Source organism: Salmo trutta, chromosome 3, assembly GCF_901001165.1.
Source record: "Salmo trutta chromosome 3, fSalTru1.1, whole genome shotgun sequence".
In the NCBI taxonomy this organism is placed as follows: Eukaryota; Metazoa; Chordata; class Actinopteri; order Salmoniformes; family Salmonidae; genus Salmo; species Salmo trutta.
The window spans coordinates 14,398,149-14,419,969 of NC_042959.1; the positions used below are offsets into that span (position 1 = coordinate 14,398,149).

Sequence of the window (21,821 nt, forward strand, 5' to 3'; positions counted from 1 at the left end):
CTGATCCCTGATGCTCTAAAACAGCATTCAGTTGAACTAGTCTCACAGGGTCTGAATATTCATAACATGCATAAAACTGAACAGGATATATTTTTTCCCTCATATAGTACCAAAGAGAAAACTTCACTGTGCATTTTGGATCAATTAAAGCAAGAACCTCTTCCTTGGAAGAGAAGAGCCCACTCAGCAATTTCCCATGCAGTTATAAATAGAGACACTGAGGCAGCATGCAAGCCCATGCTAGGAGATCGCCTCTCTCTTTCTCTTCCTCTCACTATCTCCATCTCTCTATCTCACCCCTCCTCTCGCTCTCTTCCCCTCTTTTTGCCAGCCCTGAGAACAAGACATAAAAAGGGAAACAGTCTCCACAGAGAGATAAACATCACTCTTTTTAAACCAGCACTCATCTGAATGAAATAAAATGGCATTCCTTCATTTCTCTCTGATGCTAAAGAGGGAAAGGGATTTGTCTGAGGGCTGCTAACCTCTAGCATACAATGCCAGTGCCACACCATAGCATGCGCTAGTCTCCTTGGTTCATTCAGAACAGAGCTGATCCGTCGAAACAGACTGAAATCTAGGCTAAGAGAGATCATAACTCTAACTCTGTTTGTTTCTCTACTCTGTCACAACATAACTCTAACTCTGTCTTTGTTTCTCTACTCTGTCACAACATAACTCTAACTCTGTCTTTGTTTCTCTACTCTGTCACAACATAACTCTAACTCTGTCTTTGTTTCTCTACTCTGTCACAACATAACTCTAACTCTGTCTTTGTTTCTCTACTCTGTCACAACATAACTCTAACTCTGTCTTTGTTTCTCTACTCTGTCACAACATAACTCTAACTCTGTCTTTGTTTCTCTACTCTGTCACAACATAACTCTAACTCTGTCCCTCTCCACACAACTCAGACACACAACTCAGGATCAGGAAGCACCATTTACAACCCCTAATTCACCGGCGACATGACTGGATACAAGTCTATCTCCTACGGCCTGACAGAGTACAGTGTTCTGTGTAGGTTAGGGTATCAGCCAGCCAGCCAGCCAGCCAGCCAGCCAGCCAGCCAAGGACCCAAACACCTCAAGAGGTTTTCCTGCAGATATTTTGTTAGGCTGTCTGTCACAGTATGAAATGGAACAATTTTAGGCTGTCTGTCTGTGGGGCCTTGTTCACCTGGGAAAAGTACATGTCTTTCACCTCTAGTATTGCTTGTTTTCTTGAATGCTTTTGCATTTTGTTTGCTAACACATTGTTAAACAGCATGCAGCCATTCGTGCAACGAGCTGGAGATATATTAGAGGGATAGGGAAAGAGAGGGAGAGAGAGAGAGAGCAAGAGAAAGAAGGAGAAATAGATGGAGGGAAAGACACCTAGATGTCGAGAAGCGGACAGATCAGAGATAGAGGAAAGATGAATGTTTGTCGAGAGCAAGAGAAACAGGGGTGAAGGGAGAAGAAGAATGAGTTTACAATCAACAGAGAAGCCTTTAATGTTGCACCCAGACTAATCCTTGAGAGGATAATTTACAATGAACGTGATGACACTTGGCATTCCGTGTCTGGAGAAGGAGATTGGCGATTGGGTTAACAGGGTGAACAACACACAGCTGAAGCCACATAGTGACAGACACCGCAGGAGGACAGGACCACTCACTTACTTGCATGACAGTTGGTTTATACCGTGTATGAAATAACAGTCTCCACCGTTCACACAGTATGACTTCTCTGTGTCGTTACAGCGCCGGGCGTGACTCGAGCCTGGAGACAGAGTAGTGGTCACTATGGAGGAGAGAGAGTAGGAGTAGGGGTTAGCAAGGAAGAGGGGGAGTGTGGCGGTAACTAAGGAAGAGAAGGAAAGCGTAGAGGTCACTTTGGAAGAAGGGTAATAAATGGTTACTAAGGAAGAAAGGGAAAGAATGTTGTTACTAAGGAAGAGAGAAAGAGAATGTCTGGTCTTTACCAAAGAAGAGAGGAAGAGAATGTCTGGTTGTCAAAGAAAAAAAGTATGTGGTAGTTAATGAAGACGGTGGAAAGATTGTGAACGTTATAGAACAGTAAGAACGTCATACAGTAGACAGAGGATGGTGTGTCTGTGGACTCACGGCTCTGCACACTGATGCTGCTCGTAGTGCTCTCCTGGCCCAGCATGTTCTCAACCACACACGTGTAGTTCCCAGAATCCTCCAGCCTCGCTCGGTTGATCTGGACCTTGGAGTTTTTCCTTCAGAGAATGAGAGAGGAAGAGGGAAGGAGAGAGAGAAAGAAATGGAGTGAGAGTGATTCATTTGAGTCAATATGAATGCTTCTTCAAAACAGAAACAGCAGTGTCTATAGTGTCTATTTTGGAGTGTCTTTGTTATGTGTTTGAATGTGTGACTGGAGGTTGGCCGGTCTCTGAGACTCACTTATTGGTCTTGATTTTGACGTCTTTTCCCCTCTGGAGCTCTCGGCCATCTTTATACCATCGGAAGGAGGGGCTGGGGTTCCCTGACGCCTCACACTTCAGATACAACCGCTCCCCCTCCATTAGAGACTGGCCCCGCATCGGCCGCAACTTAGGGGCCACAGCTAGAGAGAGAGAGAGAGAGAGAGACAAAGAGAGAGAGTGAGAGAGACGAGAGAGAGACAAAGAGAGAGTGAGAGAGACGAGAGTGAGAGAGAGACAAAGAGAGAGAGAGACAATGAGAAAGAATAAGAGAGAGAAAAATAAAGAAAAAGAGAGGGGGTGGGAAGGGTTACGGAGAGAGTATTTAGTATTTATTAGGATCCCCATAAGCTACTCTTCCTGGGGTCCAAACAAGATTAAAACAATTACTTCACAACAAAACACAAAAAACAGCCTACATCATAAATATCACAATACATCATAGAAGACATTATTACTCTAATATTACACATCTACAATATAAAGTCCCCAGTACCACAATATCATAACATTATAGTGTGTGCGTGTGTGTGTGTGTGTGTGTGTGTGTGTGTGTGTGTGTGTGTGTGTGTGTGTGTGTGCGTATGCATTTGTGTGTGTTTGTGTGTGTGCCTCTTCACAGTCCGCAATGTGCCGTGAGGTGTTGTTTCATCTGGGTTGTTTTAATCTGATTTTACTGCTCGCTTGAGTTACTTGATGTGGAAAAGAGTTCAGTTCTAGCCATAGCACTGTAACATCAACTTTGAAGGTTTTGAATTATATTCACTGTGCCTTGGATAGGAAGCTGCATTGTATATCTGTGTTCACAGACTTGTCAAAGTTGTTTGACACCGAGAACCACACCTTCTTGGTGCACAGACTGAATTGTGTTGGCATTACTGGTCATGCTCTGGAGTGGTTTGTGAACTCGCTGTCAGATCGAACCCTGTGTGTTAAGGCAGACGGTTGTAAGTTGTTTGTGTTCGGCCCAGTTTGTCCTGTGCCGGCGCTCCACCCTTGCTGGGCTACAGTGACCATCCAGCCAGGACGGGGTGTGCCAGCTCTGAGCTCCAGACCTCCGGTGCTCCTCCACGGCCCAGTGTGCCCTGTACCTGCTCTGCGCACCCAGTCTCCTGTGCGTCTCCCCAGTCTGGTGAGACCGGTTCCAGCTCCCCGTAGGAGGCCTCCAGTGATGATCAATGGTCCGAAGCCTCCATGGGTTAATCCATGGCACGAAGCCTCCAGTGATGATCCATGGCACGGAGCCTGCAGCGAAGGTCCCCGGTCCGGAACCTACAGAGACACTCCCCAGTCCGGAGAATCCAGCGACGCTCCTCAGCCCGGAGCCTCCAGCGACGCTCCTCAGCCCAGAGCCTCCAGCGACGCTCCTCAGCCCGGATCCTCCAGCGACGCTCCTCAGCCCGGAGCCTCCAGCGACGCTCCTCAGCCCGGATCCTCCAGCGACGGTCCGCAGCCCGGAGCCTCCAGCGACGCTCCTCAGCCCGGAGCCTCCAGCGACGGTCCGCAGCCCGGAGCCTCCAGCGACGGTCCGCAGCCCGGAGTCTTCAGCGACGGTCCGCAGCCCGGAGTCTTCAGCGACGGTCCGCAGCCCGGAGTCTTCAGCGACGGTCCGCAGCCCGGAGTCTTCAGCGACGGTCCGCAGCCCGGAGTCTTCAGCGACGGTCCGCAGCCCGGAGTCTTCAGCGACGGTCCGCAGCCCGGAGTCTTCAGCGACGATCCGCAGCCCGGAGTCTTCAGCGACGGTCCGCAGCCCGGAGCCTCCAGCGACGCTCCGCAGCCCGGAGCCTCCAGCGACGGTCCGCAGCCCGGAGTCTTCAGCATGTTGTTTTACTTCACACACAAATCAAATTTTATTTGTCACATGCACCGAATACAACAGGTGTAGACCTTACCGTGAAATGCTTACTTACAAGCCCTTAAACAACATTGCAGTTTTAAGAAAAATAAGAGTTCAGAAAATATTTACTAAATAAACTAAAGTAAAAAAATAAAACAGTAACAATAAAATAACGAGGCTATATCCAGGGGGTACGGTACCGAGTCAATGTGCAGGGGTACAGGTTAGTCAAGGTAATTGAGGTAATATGTAGATGTAGATAGGGGTAAAGTGACTATGCATTGATAATAAACAGCGAGTAGCAGCAGCGTAAAAAGGGGGGGTCAATGCAAATAGTTTGGAGGCCGAACAGTTGCCATACCAGGCGGTGATGCAACCAGTCAGGATGCTCTCGATGGTGCAGCTGTAGAACGTTTTGAGGACCTGAGGACCCATGCCAAATCTTTTCAGTCTCCTGAGGAGGAATAGGCATTGTCGTGCCCTCTTCACGACTGTCTTGGTGTGTTTGGACCATGATAGTTTGTTGGTGATGTGGACACCAAGGAACTTGAAGCTCTCAACCTGTCCACTACAGCCCTGTCGATGAGAATGGGGGTGTGCTCGGCCCTTCTTTTCCTGTAGTCCACAATCATCTCCTTTGTCTTGATTACGTTGAGGTAGAGGTTGTTGTCCTAGCACCACACTGCCAGGTCTCTGACCTCCTCCCTATAGGCTGTCTCATCGTGATCAGGCCTACCACCGTTATGTCGTCTGCAAACTTAATGATGGTGTTGGAGTCGAGCTTGGCCATGCAGTCATGGGTGAACAGGGAGTACAGGAGGGGACTAAGCATGCACCCCTGAGGCGCCCCCCATGTTGAGGATCAGTGTGGCAGATGTGATGTTGCCTACCCTTACCACCTGGGTGGCAGCCCATAAGGAAGTCCAGGATCCAGTTGCAGAGGGAGGTGTTTAGTCCCAGGGTCCTTAGCTTAGTGATGAGCTTTGAGGGCACTATGGTGTTGAACGCTGAGCTGTAGTCAATGAATAGCATTCTCACGTAGGTGTTCCTTTTGTCCAGGTGGGGAAGGGCAGTGTGGAGTGCAATAGAGATTGCATCATCTGTGGATCTGTTTGGGTGGTATGCGAATTGGAGTGGGTCTAGGGTTTCTGGGATGATGTTGATGTGAGCCATGACCAACCTTTCACACTTCATGACTACAGACGTGAGTGCTACGGGGCGGTAGTCATTTAGGCAGGTTACCTTGGTGTTCTTGGGCACAGGGACTATGTTGGTCTTTTGAAACATGTAGGTTTTACACACTCAGTCAGGGACAGGTTGAAAATATCAGTGAAGACACTTGCAAGTTGATCAGCGCATGCTCTGAGTACACGTCCTGGTAATCTGCCTGGCCCTGCGGCCTTGTGAATGTTGACCTGTTTAAAGGTCTTACTCACATCAGCTACGGAGAGCGTAGTCTGGAACAGCTACTGCACTCATGCATGCTTTAGTGTTGCTTGGCTCAAAGCGCGCATAGAAATAATTTTTCTCATCTGGTGGGCTCATGTCACTGGGCAGCTTGCGGCTGGGCTTCCCTTTGTAGTCTGATATAGTTCAGGCCCTGCCACATCCGACAAACGTCGGAGCCAGTGTGGTAGGATTAAATTTCAGTCCTGTATTGACCCTTTTTTGGTTTGATGGTTTGTCGGGGGGCATAGCATGATTTCTAAATAGTGTTCGGGTTAGAGTCCCGCTCCTTGAAAGCGGCAGCTCTACCTTTTAGCTCAGTACGGATGTTGCCTGTAATCCATGGCTTCTGGTTGGGGTGTGTACGTACGGTCACTGTGGGGATGATGTCATAGATGCACTTATTGATGAAGCTGGTGACTTATGTGGTATACTCCTCAATGCCATTGGATGAATCCCGGAACATATTCCAGTCTGTGCTAGCAAAACAGCCCTGTAGTGTAGCATCTGCGTCATCTGACCACTTCCGTATTGAGCGAGTCACTATTACTTCCTGCTTTAGTTTGTGCTTATAAGCAGGAATCAGGAGGATAGAATTATGGTCAGATTTGCCAAATGGAGGGCGAGGGAGAGCTTTGTATGCGTCTCTGTGTGTGGAGTAAAGGTGGTCTGGTAGAAATGAGGTAAAACGGATTTAAGTTTCCCTGCATTAAAGTCCCCGGCCACTAGGAGCGCTGCCTCTGGATGAGCATTTTGTTGTTTGCTTATGGCCTTATGCAGCTCGTTGAGTGCGGTCTTAGTGCCAGCATTGGTTTGTGGTGGTAAATAGACAGCTATGAAAAATGTAAATAGTGGTAAATAGTGTGGTCTACAGCTTATCATGAGATACTCTACCTCAGGCGAGCAAAATCTTGAGACTTGCTTAATGTTAGATTCTGCGCACCAGCTGTTATTGACAAATAGACACAGACCGCCACTCCTTGTCTTACCGGAGGCAGCTGTTCTGTCTTGCCGATGACACACACATGCCTGCACACACACACACATCCACTGTTTGTTTGCTGTTGTATTTGTGCTGTTGCCAGTGTCTTCTGTCTGTGTTGTCCATTTGGTTTTACAGAGTTTCATTTTTATTTATTTTTATCCCAGTCCCCGTCCCACAGGAGGTCTTTTGCCTCTTGCAGGCCATCATCGTAAATAAGAATTTGTTCTTAATTGACTTGCCTGGTTAAATTAAGGTACAAAATATTTTTTGGTCATGGCTCTGTAGTACTCTGTATTTCCCAGCATCTGTTCTGGACATGGGGACTGTGAAGAGACCCCTGGTGGTATATCTCATGGGGTATGTAAGCTGTGTGTTAGCTGTTTGAACAGACAGTTTGATGCTTTCAACATGTCAATAACCCTCACAAAAACAAGAAGTGATGCAGTCAATCTCTGTTCTGGGCCATTTGCCTATGTACTTCTTTGTGGTACTTGACCATATAACCATATAGCAGTGGTCCAGGTGGGATATTCACTCCAACCCTGTTCCTGGAGAGCTACAGTCCTGCAGGTATTCACTCCAAACCTGTTCCTGGAGAGCTACAGTCCTGCAGGTATTCACTCCAAACCTGTTCCTGGAGAGCTACAGTCCTGCAGGTATTCACTCCAAACCTGTTCCTGGAGAGCTACAGTCCTGCAGGTATTCACTCCAAACCTGTTCCTGGAGAGCTACAGTCCTGCAGGTATTCACTCCAAACCTGTTCCTGGAGAGCTACAGTCCTGCAGGTATTCACTCCAAACCTGTTCCTGGAGAGCTACAGTCCTGCAGGTATTCACTCCAAACCTGTTCCTGGAGAGCTACAGTCCTGCAGGTATTCACTCCAAACCTGTTCCTGGAGAGCTACAGTCCTGCAGGTATTCACTCCAACCCTGTTCCTGGAGAGCTACAGTCTTGCAGGTATTCACTCCAACCCTAATCAGGCGCACCTGATTCCAATAATTAGCTGCTTGATAAGATGATTCTGGATTCAATCTTACAATTGTGGTTGTAGTGAAAAGCTACAAGAGTGTAGCTCTCCAGGAACAGGGTTGGAGAGCCCTGATCTAGAATTACTCCATGCAGTTTAGTCACCTGAACATGCTTAATTTACACATTATTCATTAGGGTTTACCAAATTATTATTCCCAAATACAATGCTTTTAGTTTTTGATATATTGTAGACTTGATTATTACTTGCCACCCATTCTAAAACTAACTGCAGCTCTTTGTTAAGTGTGCAGTGATTTAATTTGCTGAGGTAGATGATGTGCATAATGTTGAGTCATCAGCGTACATAGACACACAGGCTTTACTCAATGCTAATGGTTGGTCATTAGTAGAAATAGAAAACATGTAGGGTTCAAAACAGCTACCTTAAGGTATGCCAAACTCTACCTGGTTTATGTTAGAAGGGCTTCCATTAAAGAACAACCTCTGTGTTGTTAGATAGGTAACTCTAGAACCACAATATGGCAGGGGATGTAAAGTCATAACACATACGTTTCAGCAGCAGACAATGATTGATAACGTCAAAAGCTGCTTTTGAAGTCTAACAAAACAACTCCCACAATTTTGTTATTATCAATTTCTTTCAGCCAATCATCAGTCATTTGTGTCAGAGCCGAGAGATAGAGGTGAAAGTAAGAAAGAAGGCCCTAGGACTATTTCCCATTATGAATCATTTCAACGTGTGTGTGTGTGTGTGTGTGTGTGTGTGTGTGTGTGTGTGTGTGTGCGTGTGCATGTGGAGAGAGAATGATTGCTATGGTAATTGAGCTCAATTTATTACCCAAAAGCCCCCCAGGTGAACCCTGACTCCAGTTGGCCTTGTGAGCTGGGCACTTGACCCTTTACTAATTGATTCTCGGTCCAAACCACCTCCGTTACAGAGTAAATCAATATTACTGTACGTGAAATCATACACCAACACTGGACTGAATCCTGGAAAGTCAGTGTTTTCGCTTTTCACATTTCTTTGTCTCATAAAAAAGAGAGGGACAAATTCTGAGGAGTTAAAGCTATTCTAGATAGCCTCTGCTGTAGAGCTTTGATATGGAGCTCTTTGTTTTCCAACCTCACTCTGCCATAAACTGGCACAGTGTGAATCTCTGGAGACCCTCGCTCTCTTCCCCCTAAAAAATATAACAGCCTGCAACACTGACATGAGCCAGAGCAGGGGAGCACAAAGGACGTCCAAACAGAATCAGCAACATAGTGCTTATATAGCTGCACACACATAGGCATGCACACACATAGGCATGCACACACATAGGCATGCACACACACGCACGCACGCACGCACGCATGCACACAAACACACACAGAAATTCACACACACACAGAAATTCACACTTACACAGGCATGCACACACACACACACATACACACGCACGCACGCATACAAACACACACACACACAGAAATTCACACACACACAGAAATTCACACTTACACAGGCATGCACACACACGCAGGGATGCACATGCACACACTAGCATGCACACACACAACACACGCACAAGCACACACATACGCACACGTACGCACACACAGACCCTTGATAGGTCAAGGTTGGATAATTGTGAAAGAAATCAAGAGCGAACCCTGCTGTTATAGTGACCTCCTTATTGCATCACCATCTTGCCTGCATATCGCTCTCCATAATGATCCACTCTCTCTATACTACCCTCTCCATAATGATCCCCTCTCTCTATACTACCCTCTCCATAATGATCCTCTCTCTCTACTACCCTCTCCATAATGATCCTCTCTCTCTACTACCCTCTCCATAATGATCCTCTCTCTCTACTACCCTCTCCATAATGATCCTCTCTCTATACTACCCTCTCCATAATGATCCCCTCTCTCTCTACTACCCTCTCCATAATGATCCTCTCTCTATACTACCCTCTCCATAATGATCCTCTCTCTCTACTACCCTCTCCATAATGATCCACTCTCTATACTACCCTCTCCATAATGATGCCCTCTCTCTATACTACCCTCTCCATAATGATCCCCTCTCTCTATACTACCCTCTCCATAATGATCCCCTCTCTCTATACTACCCTCTCCATAATGATCCACTCTCTCTATACTACCCTCTCCATAATGATCCTCTCTCTCTACTACCCTCTCCATAATGATCCACTCTCTATACTACCCTCTCCATAATGATCCCCTCTCTCTATACTACCCTCTCCATAATGATCCCCTCTCTATACTACCCTCTCCATAATGATCCCCTCTCTCTATACTACCCTCTCCATAATGATCCACTCTCTATACTACCCTCTCCATAATGATCCTCTCTCTATACTACCCTCTCCATAATGATCCCCTCTCTCTCTATACTACCCTCTCCATAATGATCCCCTCACTCTCTATACTACTCTCTCCATAATGATCCCCTCTCTATACTACCCTCTCCATAATGATCCTCTCTCTCTACTACCCTCTCCATAATGATCCACTCTCTCTATACTACACTCTCCATAATGATCCCCTCTCTATACTACCCTCTCCATAATGATCCCCTCTCTCTATACTACCCTCTCCATAATGATCCACTCTCTATACTACCCTCTCCATAATGATCCTCTCTCTCTATACTACCCTCTCCATAATGATCCACTCTCTATACTACCCTCTCCATAATGATCCTCTCTCTCTATACTACCCTCTCCATAATGATCCCCTCTCTCTCTATACTACCCTCTCCATAATGATCCCCTCACTCTCTATACTACTCTCTCCATAATGATCCCCTCTCTATACTACCCTCTCCATAATGATCCTCTCTCTATACTACCCTCTCCACAATGATCCTCTCTCTCTCCATACTACCCTCTCCACAATGATCCTCTCTCTCTATACTACCCTCTCCATAATGATCCCCTCTCTCTCTATACTACCCTCTCCATAATGATCCCCTCACTCTCTATACTACTCTCTCCATAATGATCCCCTCTCTATACTACCCTCTCCATAATGATCCACTCTCTCTATACTACCCTCTCCATAATGATCCCCTCTCTCTATACTACACTCTCCATAATGATCCACTCTCTATACTACCCTCTCCATAATGATCCTCTCTCTATACTACCCTCTCCATAATGATCCCCTCTCTATACTACCCTCTCCATAATGATCCCCTCTCTATACTACGCTCTCCATAATGATCCCCTCTCTATACTACCCTCTCCATAATGATCCCCTCTCTATACTACCCTCTCCATAATGATCCACTCTCTATACTACCCTCTCCATAATGATCCACTCTCTATACTACCCTCTCCATAATGATCCTCTCTATATACTACCCTCTCCATAATGATCCCCTCTCTCTCTATACTACCCTCTCCATAATGATCCCCTCACTCTCTATACAACTCTCTCCATAATGATCCCCTCTCTATACTACCCTCTCCATAATGATCCACTCTCTCTATACTACCCTCTCCATAATGATCCCCTCTCTCTATACTACCCTCTCCATAATGATCCACTCTCTCTATACTACCCTCTCCATAATGATCCCCTCTCTCTATATTACCCTCTCCATAATGATCCACTCTCTCTATACTACCCTCTCCATAATGATCCTCTCTCTATACTACCCTCTCCATAATGATCCACTCTCTATACTACCCTCTCCATAATGATCCTCTCTCTATACTACCCTCTCCATAATGATCCACTCTCTCTATACTACCCTCTCCATAATGATCCCCTCTCTCTCTATACTACCCTCTCCATAATGATCCCCTCACTCTCTATACTACTCTCTCCATAATGATCCCCTCTCTATACTACCCCCTCCATAATGATCCACTCTCTCTATACTACCCTCTCCATAATGATCCCCTCTCTCTATACTACCCTCTCCATAATGATCCCCTCTCTCTATACTACCCTCTCCATAATGATCCCCTCTCTCTATACTACCCTCTCCATAATGATCCCCTCTCTCTATACTACCCTCTCCATAATGATCCCCTCTCTCTATACTACCCTCTCCATAATGATCCCCTCTCTCTATACTACCCTCTCCATAATGATCCCCTCTCTCTATACTACCCTCTCCATAATGATCCACTCTCTATACTACCCTCTCCATAATGATCCCCTCTCTCTATACTACCCTCTCCATAATGATCCCCTCTCTCTATACTACCCTCTCCATAATGATCCCCTCTCTCTATACTACCCTCTCCATAATGATCCCCTCTCTCTATACTACCCTCTCCATAATGATCCCCTCTCTCTATACTACCCTCTCCATAATTGATCCCCCTCTCTCTATACTACCCTCTCCATAATGATCCCCTCTCCTCTATACTACCCTCGATCCATAATGATCCACTCTCTATACTACCCTCTCCATAATGATCCCCTCTCTCTATACTACCCTCTCCATAATGATCCACTCTCTCTATACTACCCTCTCCATAATGATCCACTCTCTATACTACCCTCTCCATAATGATCCTCTCTCTCTATACTACCCTCTCCATAATGATCCACCTCTCTACTAACCCTCTCCATAATGATCCCCTCTCTCTATACTACCCTCATCCATAATGATCCACTCTCTATACTACCCTCTCCATAACGATCCCCTCTCTATAATGATCCACTCTCTATACTACCCTCTCCATAATGATCCACTCTCTATACTACCCTCTCCATAATGATCCACTCTCTACACTACCCTCTCCATAATGATCCACTCTCTATACTACCCTCTCCATAATGATCCCCTCTCTCTACACTACCCTCTCCATAATGATCCCCCTCTCTCTATACTACCCTCTCCATAATGATCCTCTCTCTATACTACCCTCTCCATAATGATCCACTCTCTCTATACTACCCTCTCCATAATGATCCTCTCTCAATACTACCCTCTCCATAATGATCCACTCTCTCAATACTACCCTCTCCATAATGATCCACTCTCTATACAACCCTTTTCACAATGATCCCCTCTCTCTATACTACCATCTCAATAATAACACCCTCTCTCTCAATACTACCCTTTCCATAATGATCCACTCTCTATACTACCCTCTCCATAATGATCCACTCTCTCTCTATACTACCCTCTCCATAATGATCCACTCTCTATACTACCCTCTCCATAAAGATCCACTCTCTATACTACCCTCTCCATAATGATCCCCTCTCTCTAAATACTACCCTCTCCATAATAATTCTCTCTCTCTATACTACCCTCTCCATAATGATCCACTCTCTATACTACCCTCTCCATAATGATCCCCTCTCTCTCTCTATACTACCATCTCCATAATGATCCTCTCTCTCTCTATAAGACCCTCTCATAATGATCCTCTCTCTCTATACTACCCTCTCCATAATGATCCCCTCTTTCTCTATACTACCCTCTCCATAATGATAATTTCTCTCTATACTACCCTCTCCATAATGATCCACTCTCTATACTACCCTCTCCATAATGATCCCCTCTCTCTCTATAAGACCCTCTCATAATGATCCCCTCTCTCTATACTACCCTCTCCATAATGATCCTCTCTCTATACTACCCTCTCCATAATGATCCCCTCTCTATACTACCCTCTCCACGATGATCCTCTCTCTCTATACTACCCTCTCCACGATGATCCTCTCTCTCTATACTACCCTCTCCACGATGATCCTCTCTCTCTATACTACCCTCTCCACAATGATCCTCTCTCTCTATACTACCCTCTCCACGATGATCCTCTCTCTATACTACCCTCTCCATAATGATCCCCTCTCTCTATACTACCCTCTCCATAATGATCCCCTCTCTCTATACTACCCTCTCCATAATGATCCCCTCTCTCTATACTACCCTCTCCATAATGATCCACTCTCTATACTACCCTCTCCATAATGATCCCCTCTCTCTATACTACCCTCTCCATAATGATCCCCTCTCTCTATACTACCCTCTCCATAATGATCCCCTCTCTCTATACTACCCTCTCCATAATGATCCCCTCTCTCTATACTACCCTCTCCATAATGATCCACTCTCTATACTACCCTCTCCATAATGATCCTCTCTCTCTATACTACCCTCTCCATAATGATCCTCTCTCTATACTACCCTCTCCACGATGATCCTCTCTCTCTATACTACCCTCTCCACAATGATCCCCTCTCTCTCTATACTACCCTCTCCATAATGATCCCCTCACTCTCTATACTACTCTCTCCATAATGATCCCCTCTCTATACTACCCTCTCCACAATGATCCTCTCTCTCTCTATACTACCCTCTCCACAATGATCCTCTCTCTATACTACCCTCTCCACAATGATCCTCTCTCTCTATACTACCCTCTCCACAATGATCCCCTCTCTCTCTATACTACCCTCTCCATAATGATCCCCTCACTCTCTATACTACTCTCTCCATAATGATCCCCTCTCTATACTACCCTCTCCATAATGATCCACTCTCTCTATACTACCCTCTCCATAATGATCCCCTCTCTCTATACTACACTCTCCATAATGATCCACTCTCTATACTACCCTCTCCATAATGATCCTCTCTCTATACTACCCTCTCCATAATGATCCCCTCTCTATACTACCCTCTCCATAATGATCCCCTCTCTATACTACGCTCTCCATAATGATCCCCTCTCTATACTACCCTCTCCATATGATCCCCTCTCTATACTACCCTCTCCATAATGATCCACTCTCTATACTACCCTCTCCATAATGATCCACTCTCTATACTACCCTCTCCATAATGATCCTCTCTATATACTACCCTCTCCATAATGATCCCCTCTCTCTCTATACTACCCTCTCCATAATGATCCCCTCACTCTCTATACAACTCTCTCCATAATGATCCCCTCTCTATACTACCCTCTCCATAATGATCCACTCTCTCTATACTACCCTCTCCATAATGATCCCCTCTCTCTATACTACCCTCTCCATAATGATCCACTCTCTCTATACTACCCTCTCCATAATGATCCCCTCTCTCTATATTACCCTCTCCATAATGATCCACTCTCTCTATACTACCCTCTCCATAATGATCCTCTCTCTATACTACCCTCTCCATAATGATCCACTCTATACTAACCCTCTCCATAATGATCCTCTCTCTATACTACCCTCTCCATAATGATCCACTCTCTCTATACTACCCCTCCATAATGATCCCCTCTCCTCTATACTACCCTCTCCATAATGGATCCCCTCACTCTCTATTACTACTCTCTCTCCATAATGATCCCCTCTCTATACACCCCCTCCATAATGATCCCTCTCTGTCTATACTACCCTCTCCATAATGATCCCCTCTCTCTATACTACCCTCTCCATAATGATCCCCTCTCTCTATACTACCCTCTTCCATAATGATCCCCTCTCTCTCTCTAATACTACCCTCTCCATAATGATCCCCTCTCTCATACTACCCTCTCCATAATGATCCCCTCTCTATCTCTAGACTACCCTCTCCATAATGATCCCCTCTCTCTATACTACCCTCTCCATAATGATCCCCTCTCTCTATACTACCACTCTCCATAAATGAATCCACTCTCTATACTACCCTCTCCATAATGATCCCATCTCCTCTATACTACCCTCTCCATAATGATCCCCGCTCTCATATACTATACCCTCTCCATAATGATCCCCTCTCTCTATACTACCCTCCTCCATCAATGAATCCCCTCATCTCTATACTACCCTCTCCATAAGATCCCCTCTCTCTATACTACCCTCTTCCATAATGATCCCCTCTCTCTATACTACCCTCTCCATAATGATCCCCTCTCTCTATACTCCCCCCTCTCCATAATGATCCACTCTCTATACTACCCTCTCCATAATGATCCCCTCTCTCTATACTACCCTCTCCATAATGATCCACTCTCTCTATACTACCCTCTCCATAATGATCCACTCTCTATACTACCTCTCCATAATGATCCTCTCCTCTCTATACTACCCTCTCCATAATGATCCCCTCTCTCTATACTACCCTCTCCATAATGATCCCCTCTCTCTATACTACCCTCTCCATAATGATCCACTCTCTATACTACCCTCTCCATAACGATCCCCTCTCTATAATGATCCACTCTCTATACTACCCTCTCCATAATGATCCACTCTCTATACTACCCTCTCCATAATGATCCACTCTCTACACTACCCTCTCCATAATGATCCACTCTCTATACTACCCTCTCCATAATGATCCCCTCTCTCTACACTACCCTCTCCATAATGATCCCCTCTCTCTACACTACCCTCTCCATAATGATCCTCTCTCTATACTACCCTCTCCATAATGATCCACTCTCTCTATACTACCCTCTCCATAATGATCCTCTCTCAATACTACCCTCTCCATAATGATCCACTCTCTCAATACTACCCTCTCCATAATGATCCACTCTCTATACAACCCTTTTCACAATGATCCCCTCTCTCTATACTACCATCTCAATAATAACACCCTCTCTCTCAATACTACCCTTTCCATAATGATCCACTCTCTATACTACCCTCTCCATAATGATCCACTCTCTCTCTATACTACCCTCTCCATAATGATCCACTCTCTATACTACCCTCTCCATAAAGATCCACTCTCTATACTACCCTCTCCATAATGATCCCCTCTCTCTAAATACTACCCTCTCCATAATAATTCTCTCTCTCTATACTACCCTCTCCATAATGATCCACTCTCTATACTACCCTCTCCATAATGATCCCCTCTCTCTCTCTATACTACCATCTCCATAATGATCCTCTCTCTCTCTATAAGACCCTCTCATAATGATCCTCTCTCTCTATATACTACCCTCTCCATAATGATCCCCTCTTTCTCTATACTACCCTCTCCATAATGATAATTTCTCTCTATACTACCCTCTCCATAATGATCCACTCTCTATACTACCCTCTCCATAATGATCCCCTCTCTCTCTATAAGACCCTCTCATAATGATCCCCTCTCTCTATACTACCCTCTCCATAATGATCCACTCTCTATACTACCCTCTCCATAATGATCCCCTCTCTATACTACCCTCTCCATAATGATCCACTCTCTCTATACTACCCTCTCCATAATGATCCTCTCTCTCTATACTACCCTCTCCATAATGATCCTCTCTATACTACCCTCTCCATAATGATCCTCTCTCTCTATACTACCCTCTCCATAATGATCCACTCTCTATACTACCCTCTCCATAATGATCCACTCTCTATACTACCCTCTCCATAATGATCCACTCTCTCTATACTACCCTCTCCATAATGATCCACTCTCTATACTACCCTCTCCATAATGATCCACTCTCTATACTACCCTCTCCATAATGATCCTCTCTCTATACTACCCTCTCCATAATGATCCTCTCTCTATACTACCCTCTCCATAATGATCCTCTCTCTATACTACCCTCTCCATAATGATCCACTCTCTATACTACCCTCTCCATAATGATCCACTCTCTATACTACCCTCTCCATAATGATCCTCTCTCTATACTACCCTCTCCATAATGATCCACTCTCTATACTACCCTCTCCATAATGATCCACTCTCTATACTACCCTCTCCATAATGATCCCCTCTCTCTATACTACCCTCTCCATAATGATCCCCTCTCTCTATACTACCCTCTCCATAATGATCCCCTCTCTCTATACTACCCTCTCCATAATGATCCCCTCTCTCTATACTACCCTCTCCATAATGATCCACTCTCTATACTACCCTCTCCATAATGATCCCCTCTCTCTATACTACCCTCTCCATAATGATCCACTCTCTCTATACTACCCTCTCCATAATGATCCACTCTCTATACTACCCTCTCCATAATGATCCTCTCTCTCTATACTACCCTCTCCATAATGATCCACTCTCTATACTACCCTCTCCATAATGATCCCCTCTCTCTATACTACCCTCTCCATAATGATCCACTCTCTATACTACCCTCTCCATAACGATCCCCTCTCTATAATGATCCACTCTCTATACTACCCTCTCCATAATGATCCACTCTCTATACTACCCTCTCCATAATGATCCACTCTCTACACTACCCTCTCCATAATGATCCACTCTCTATACTACCCTCTCCATAATGATCCCCTCTCTCTACACTACCCTCTCCATAATGATCCCCTCTCTCTACACTACCCTCTCCATAATGATCCTCTCTCTATACTACCCTCTCCATAATGATCCACTCTCTCTATACTACCCTCTCCATAATGATCCTCTCTCAATACTACCCTCTCCATAATGATCCACTCTCTCAATACTACCCTCTCCATAATGATCCACTCTCTATACAACCCTTTTCACAATGATCCCCTCTCTCTATACTACCATCTCAATAATAACACCCTCTCTCTCAATACTACCCTTTCCATAATGATCCACTCTCTATACTACCCTCTCCATAATGATCCACTCTCTCTCTATACTACCCTCTCCATAATGATCCACTCTCTATACTACCCTCTCCATAAAGATCCACTCTCTATACTACCCTCTCCATAATGATCCCCTCTCTCTAAATACTACCCTCTCCATAATAATTCTCTCTCTCTATACTACCCTCTCCATAATGATCCACTCTCTATACTACCCTCTCCATAATGATCCCCTCTCTCTCTCTATACTACCATCTCCATAATGATCCTCTCTCTCTCTATAAGACCCTCTCATAATGATCCTCTCTCTCTATATACTACCCTCTCCATAATGATCCCCTCTTTCTCTATACTACCCTCTCCATAATGATAATTTCTCTCTATACTACCCTCTCCATAATGATCCACTCTCTATACTACCCTCTCCATAATGATCCCCTCTCTCTCTATAAGACCCTCTCATAATGATCCCCTCTCTCTATACTACCCTCTCCATAATGATCCTCTCTCTATACTACCCTCTCCATAATGATCCCCTCTCTATACTACCCTCTCCACGATGATCCTCTCTCTCTATACTACCCTCTCCACGATGATCCTCTCTCTCTATACTACCCTCTCCACGATGATCCTCTCTCTCTATACTACCCTCTCCACGATGATCCTCTCTCTCTATACTACCCTCTCCATAATGATCCTCTCTCTATACTACCCTCTCCATAATGATCCACTCTCTATACTACCCTCTCCATAATGATCCACTCTCTCTATACTACCCTCTCCATAATGATCCACTCTCTATACTACCCTCTCCATAATGATCCACTCTCTATACTACCCTCTCCATAATGATCCTCTCTCTATACTACCCTCTCCATAATGATCCTCTCTCTATACTACCCTCTCCATAATGATCCTCTCTCTATACTACCCTCTCCATAATGATCCACTCTCTATACTACCCTCTCCATAATGATCCACTCTCTATACTACCCTCTCCATAATGATCCTCTCTCTATACTACCCTCTCCATAATGATCCACTCTCTATACTACCCTCTCCATAATGATCCCCTCTCTCTACACTACCCTCTCCATAATGATCCCCTCTCTCTATACTACCCTCTCCATAATGATCCACTCTCTATACTACCCTCTCCATAATGATCCACTCTCTCTATACTACCCTCTCCATAATGATCCTCTCTCTATACTACCCTCTCCATAATGATCCACTCTCTCTATACTACCCTCTCCATAATGATCCTCTCTCTATACTACCCTCTCCATAATGATCCACTCTCTATACTACCCTCTCCATAATGATCCACTCTCTATACTACCCTCTCCATAATGATCCCCTCTCTCTATACTACCATCTCCATAATAACACCCTCTCTCTCAATACTACCCTTTCCATAATGATCCACTCTCTCTATACTACCCTCTCCATAATGATCCTCTCTCTATACTACCCTCTCCATAATGATCCACTCTCTATACTACCCTCTCCATAATGATCCACTCTCTCTCTATACTACCCTCTCCATAATGATCCACTCTCTATACTACCCTCTCCATAAAGATCCACTCTCTATACTACCCTCTCCATAATGATCCCCTCTCTCTAAATACTACCCTCTCCATAATGATTCTCTCTCTCTATACTACCCTCTCCATAATGATCCACTCTCTATACTACCCTCTCCATAATGATCCCCTCTCTCTCTATACTACCATCTCCATAATGATCCTCTCTCTCTCTATAAGACCCTCTCATAATGATCCCCTCTCTCTCTATACTACCATCTCCATAATGATCCTCTCTCTCTCTATAAGACCCTCTCATAATGATCCTCTCTCTCTCTATACTACCCTCTACAAAATGATCCCCTCTCTCTATACTACCGTGCCTAAGGAAGCGAAGGTAACCTGCCTAAATGATTACCGCCCCGAGGCACTCATGTCGGTAGCCATGAAGTGCTTTGAAAGGTTGGTCATGGCTCACATCAACAGCATCCTCTCGGACACCCTAGACCCACTCCAATTCACATACCGCCCCAACAGATCCACAGATGATGCAATCTCAATCCACACTGACCTTTCTCACCTGGACAAAAGGAACACCTATGTGAGAATGCTGTTCATTGACTACAGCTCAGCGTTCAACACCATAGTGCCCACGAAGCTCATCACTAAGCTAAGGACTCTGGGACTAAACACCTCCCTCTGCAACTGGATCCTAGACTTCCTGACGGGCCGCCCCCAGATGGCAAGAGTAGGCAACAACACGTCTGCCAGGCTGATTCTTAACACTGGGGCCCCTCAGGGGTGTGTACTTAGAATCTTTTTAGGATCTGGGGGGGCTACAGCTGCACCATCGAGAGCATCCTGACCGGTTGCATCACCGCCTGGTATGGCAACTGCTCGGCATCTGACCATAAGGAGCTACAGAGGGTAGTATGAACGGCCCAGTACATCACTGGGGCCAAGCTTCTTGCCATCCAGGACCTATATAATAGGCGGTGTCAGAGGAAAGCCCATGAAATTGTCAGAGACTCCAGTCACCCAAGTTATAGACTGTTTTCTCTGCTACCGCACGGCAAGCGGTACCGGATCGCCAAGTCTAGGACCAAGAGGCTCCTCAACAGTTTCTAACCCCAAGCCATAAGACTGCTGAACAATTAATAAAATCGTCACTGGACAATTTACATTGACCCCCCCTCTCCCTTTTGTACACTGCTGCTACTCGCTGTTTATTATCTATGCATAGTCACTTCATCCCCACCTACATGTACAAATTACCTCTACTAACCTGTACCCCCGCACACTGTCTCGGTACCGGTGCCCCCTGTATATAACCTCATTATTGTTATTCTTATTGTGTTACTTTTTCATTATTACTTTTTATTTTAGTCTCCTTGGTAAATATTTTCTTAACTCTTCTTGAACTGCACTGTTGGTTAAGGGCTTGTTAGTAAGCATTTCACGGTAAAGTCTACACTTGTATTTGGTGCATGTGACAAATAAAGTTTGATTTGATTTGATAATGATCCCCTCTCTACATAATACAGTTTCTCCTTAAACTGAACATCTCTCTCCCCATATACTGTCCTCTCCCCTTCTCTCTGACAATGAATCAAAGACATCTGGGCAATATTACATACACACGCTGTACACACATACACACCTGGCACTGACACCATACATAATACACACACCACAGACACTGAGCAAGCCACAACAAGTTTAACACCTCTAGCATATTACAAATGCATCTTGATTTTCCAGACCTGTGTATGTGTTTGTGTGTGTGTGATGCTGAACTTGCTGAGCCAAGCCTTCTGTATCACTGAGTGATCTGAGGATTCCGCTGTTAGAACACTGGGGCAGTGCCCAGCCTGAATAGAACACAGTTGGACCAATCGCGCATGGTCAGTACTCCACTGGCCAATCAGACGTGACCAGCACTCACAGGCTTTCATCAAGGGGTCCTTCTCTCAAGGTCAGCTGACGCTAACACTGCCTCCCCTCTCCTCCCTTCACTCCGCCCCATCTCCTCTCCCCCTCTGCTGCTGTCCCTTCAGAGAAAGGCATCAACAGAATTGATCTGATTTTTTGCTAA

The 21,821-nt window shown here is 45.3% G+C and overlaps 1 protein-coding gene across 1 annotated transcript in view; it reads right to left on the bottom strand.

Moving 5' to 3' along the window:
* nrg2b (neuregulin 2b) overlaps positions 1-21,821 on the bottom strand; it is a gene marked incomplete in the record, with an annotated part of 65,411 nt that overhangs the window by 30,782 nt on the left and 12,808 nt on the right. Inside the window, 3 exon segments of the mRNA XM_029716273.1 lie at positions 1,664-1,784; positions 2,108-2,226; positions 2,411-2,573. Coding sequence (XP_029572133.1) covers positions 1,664-1,784; positions 2,108-2,226; positions 2,411-2,573 — 403 coding nt within the window.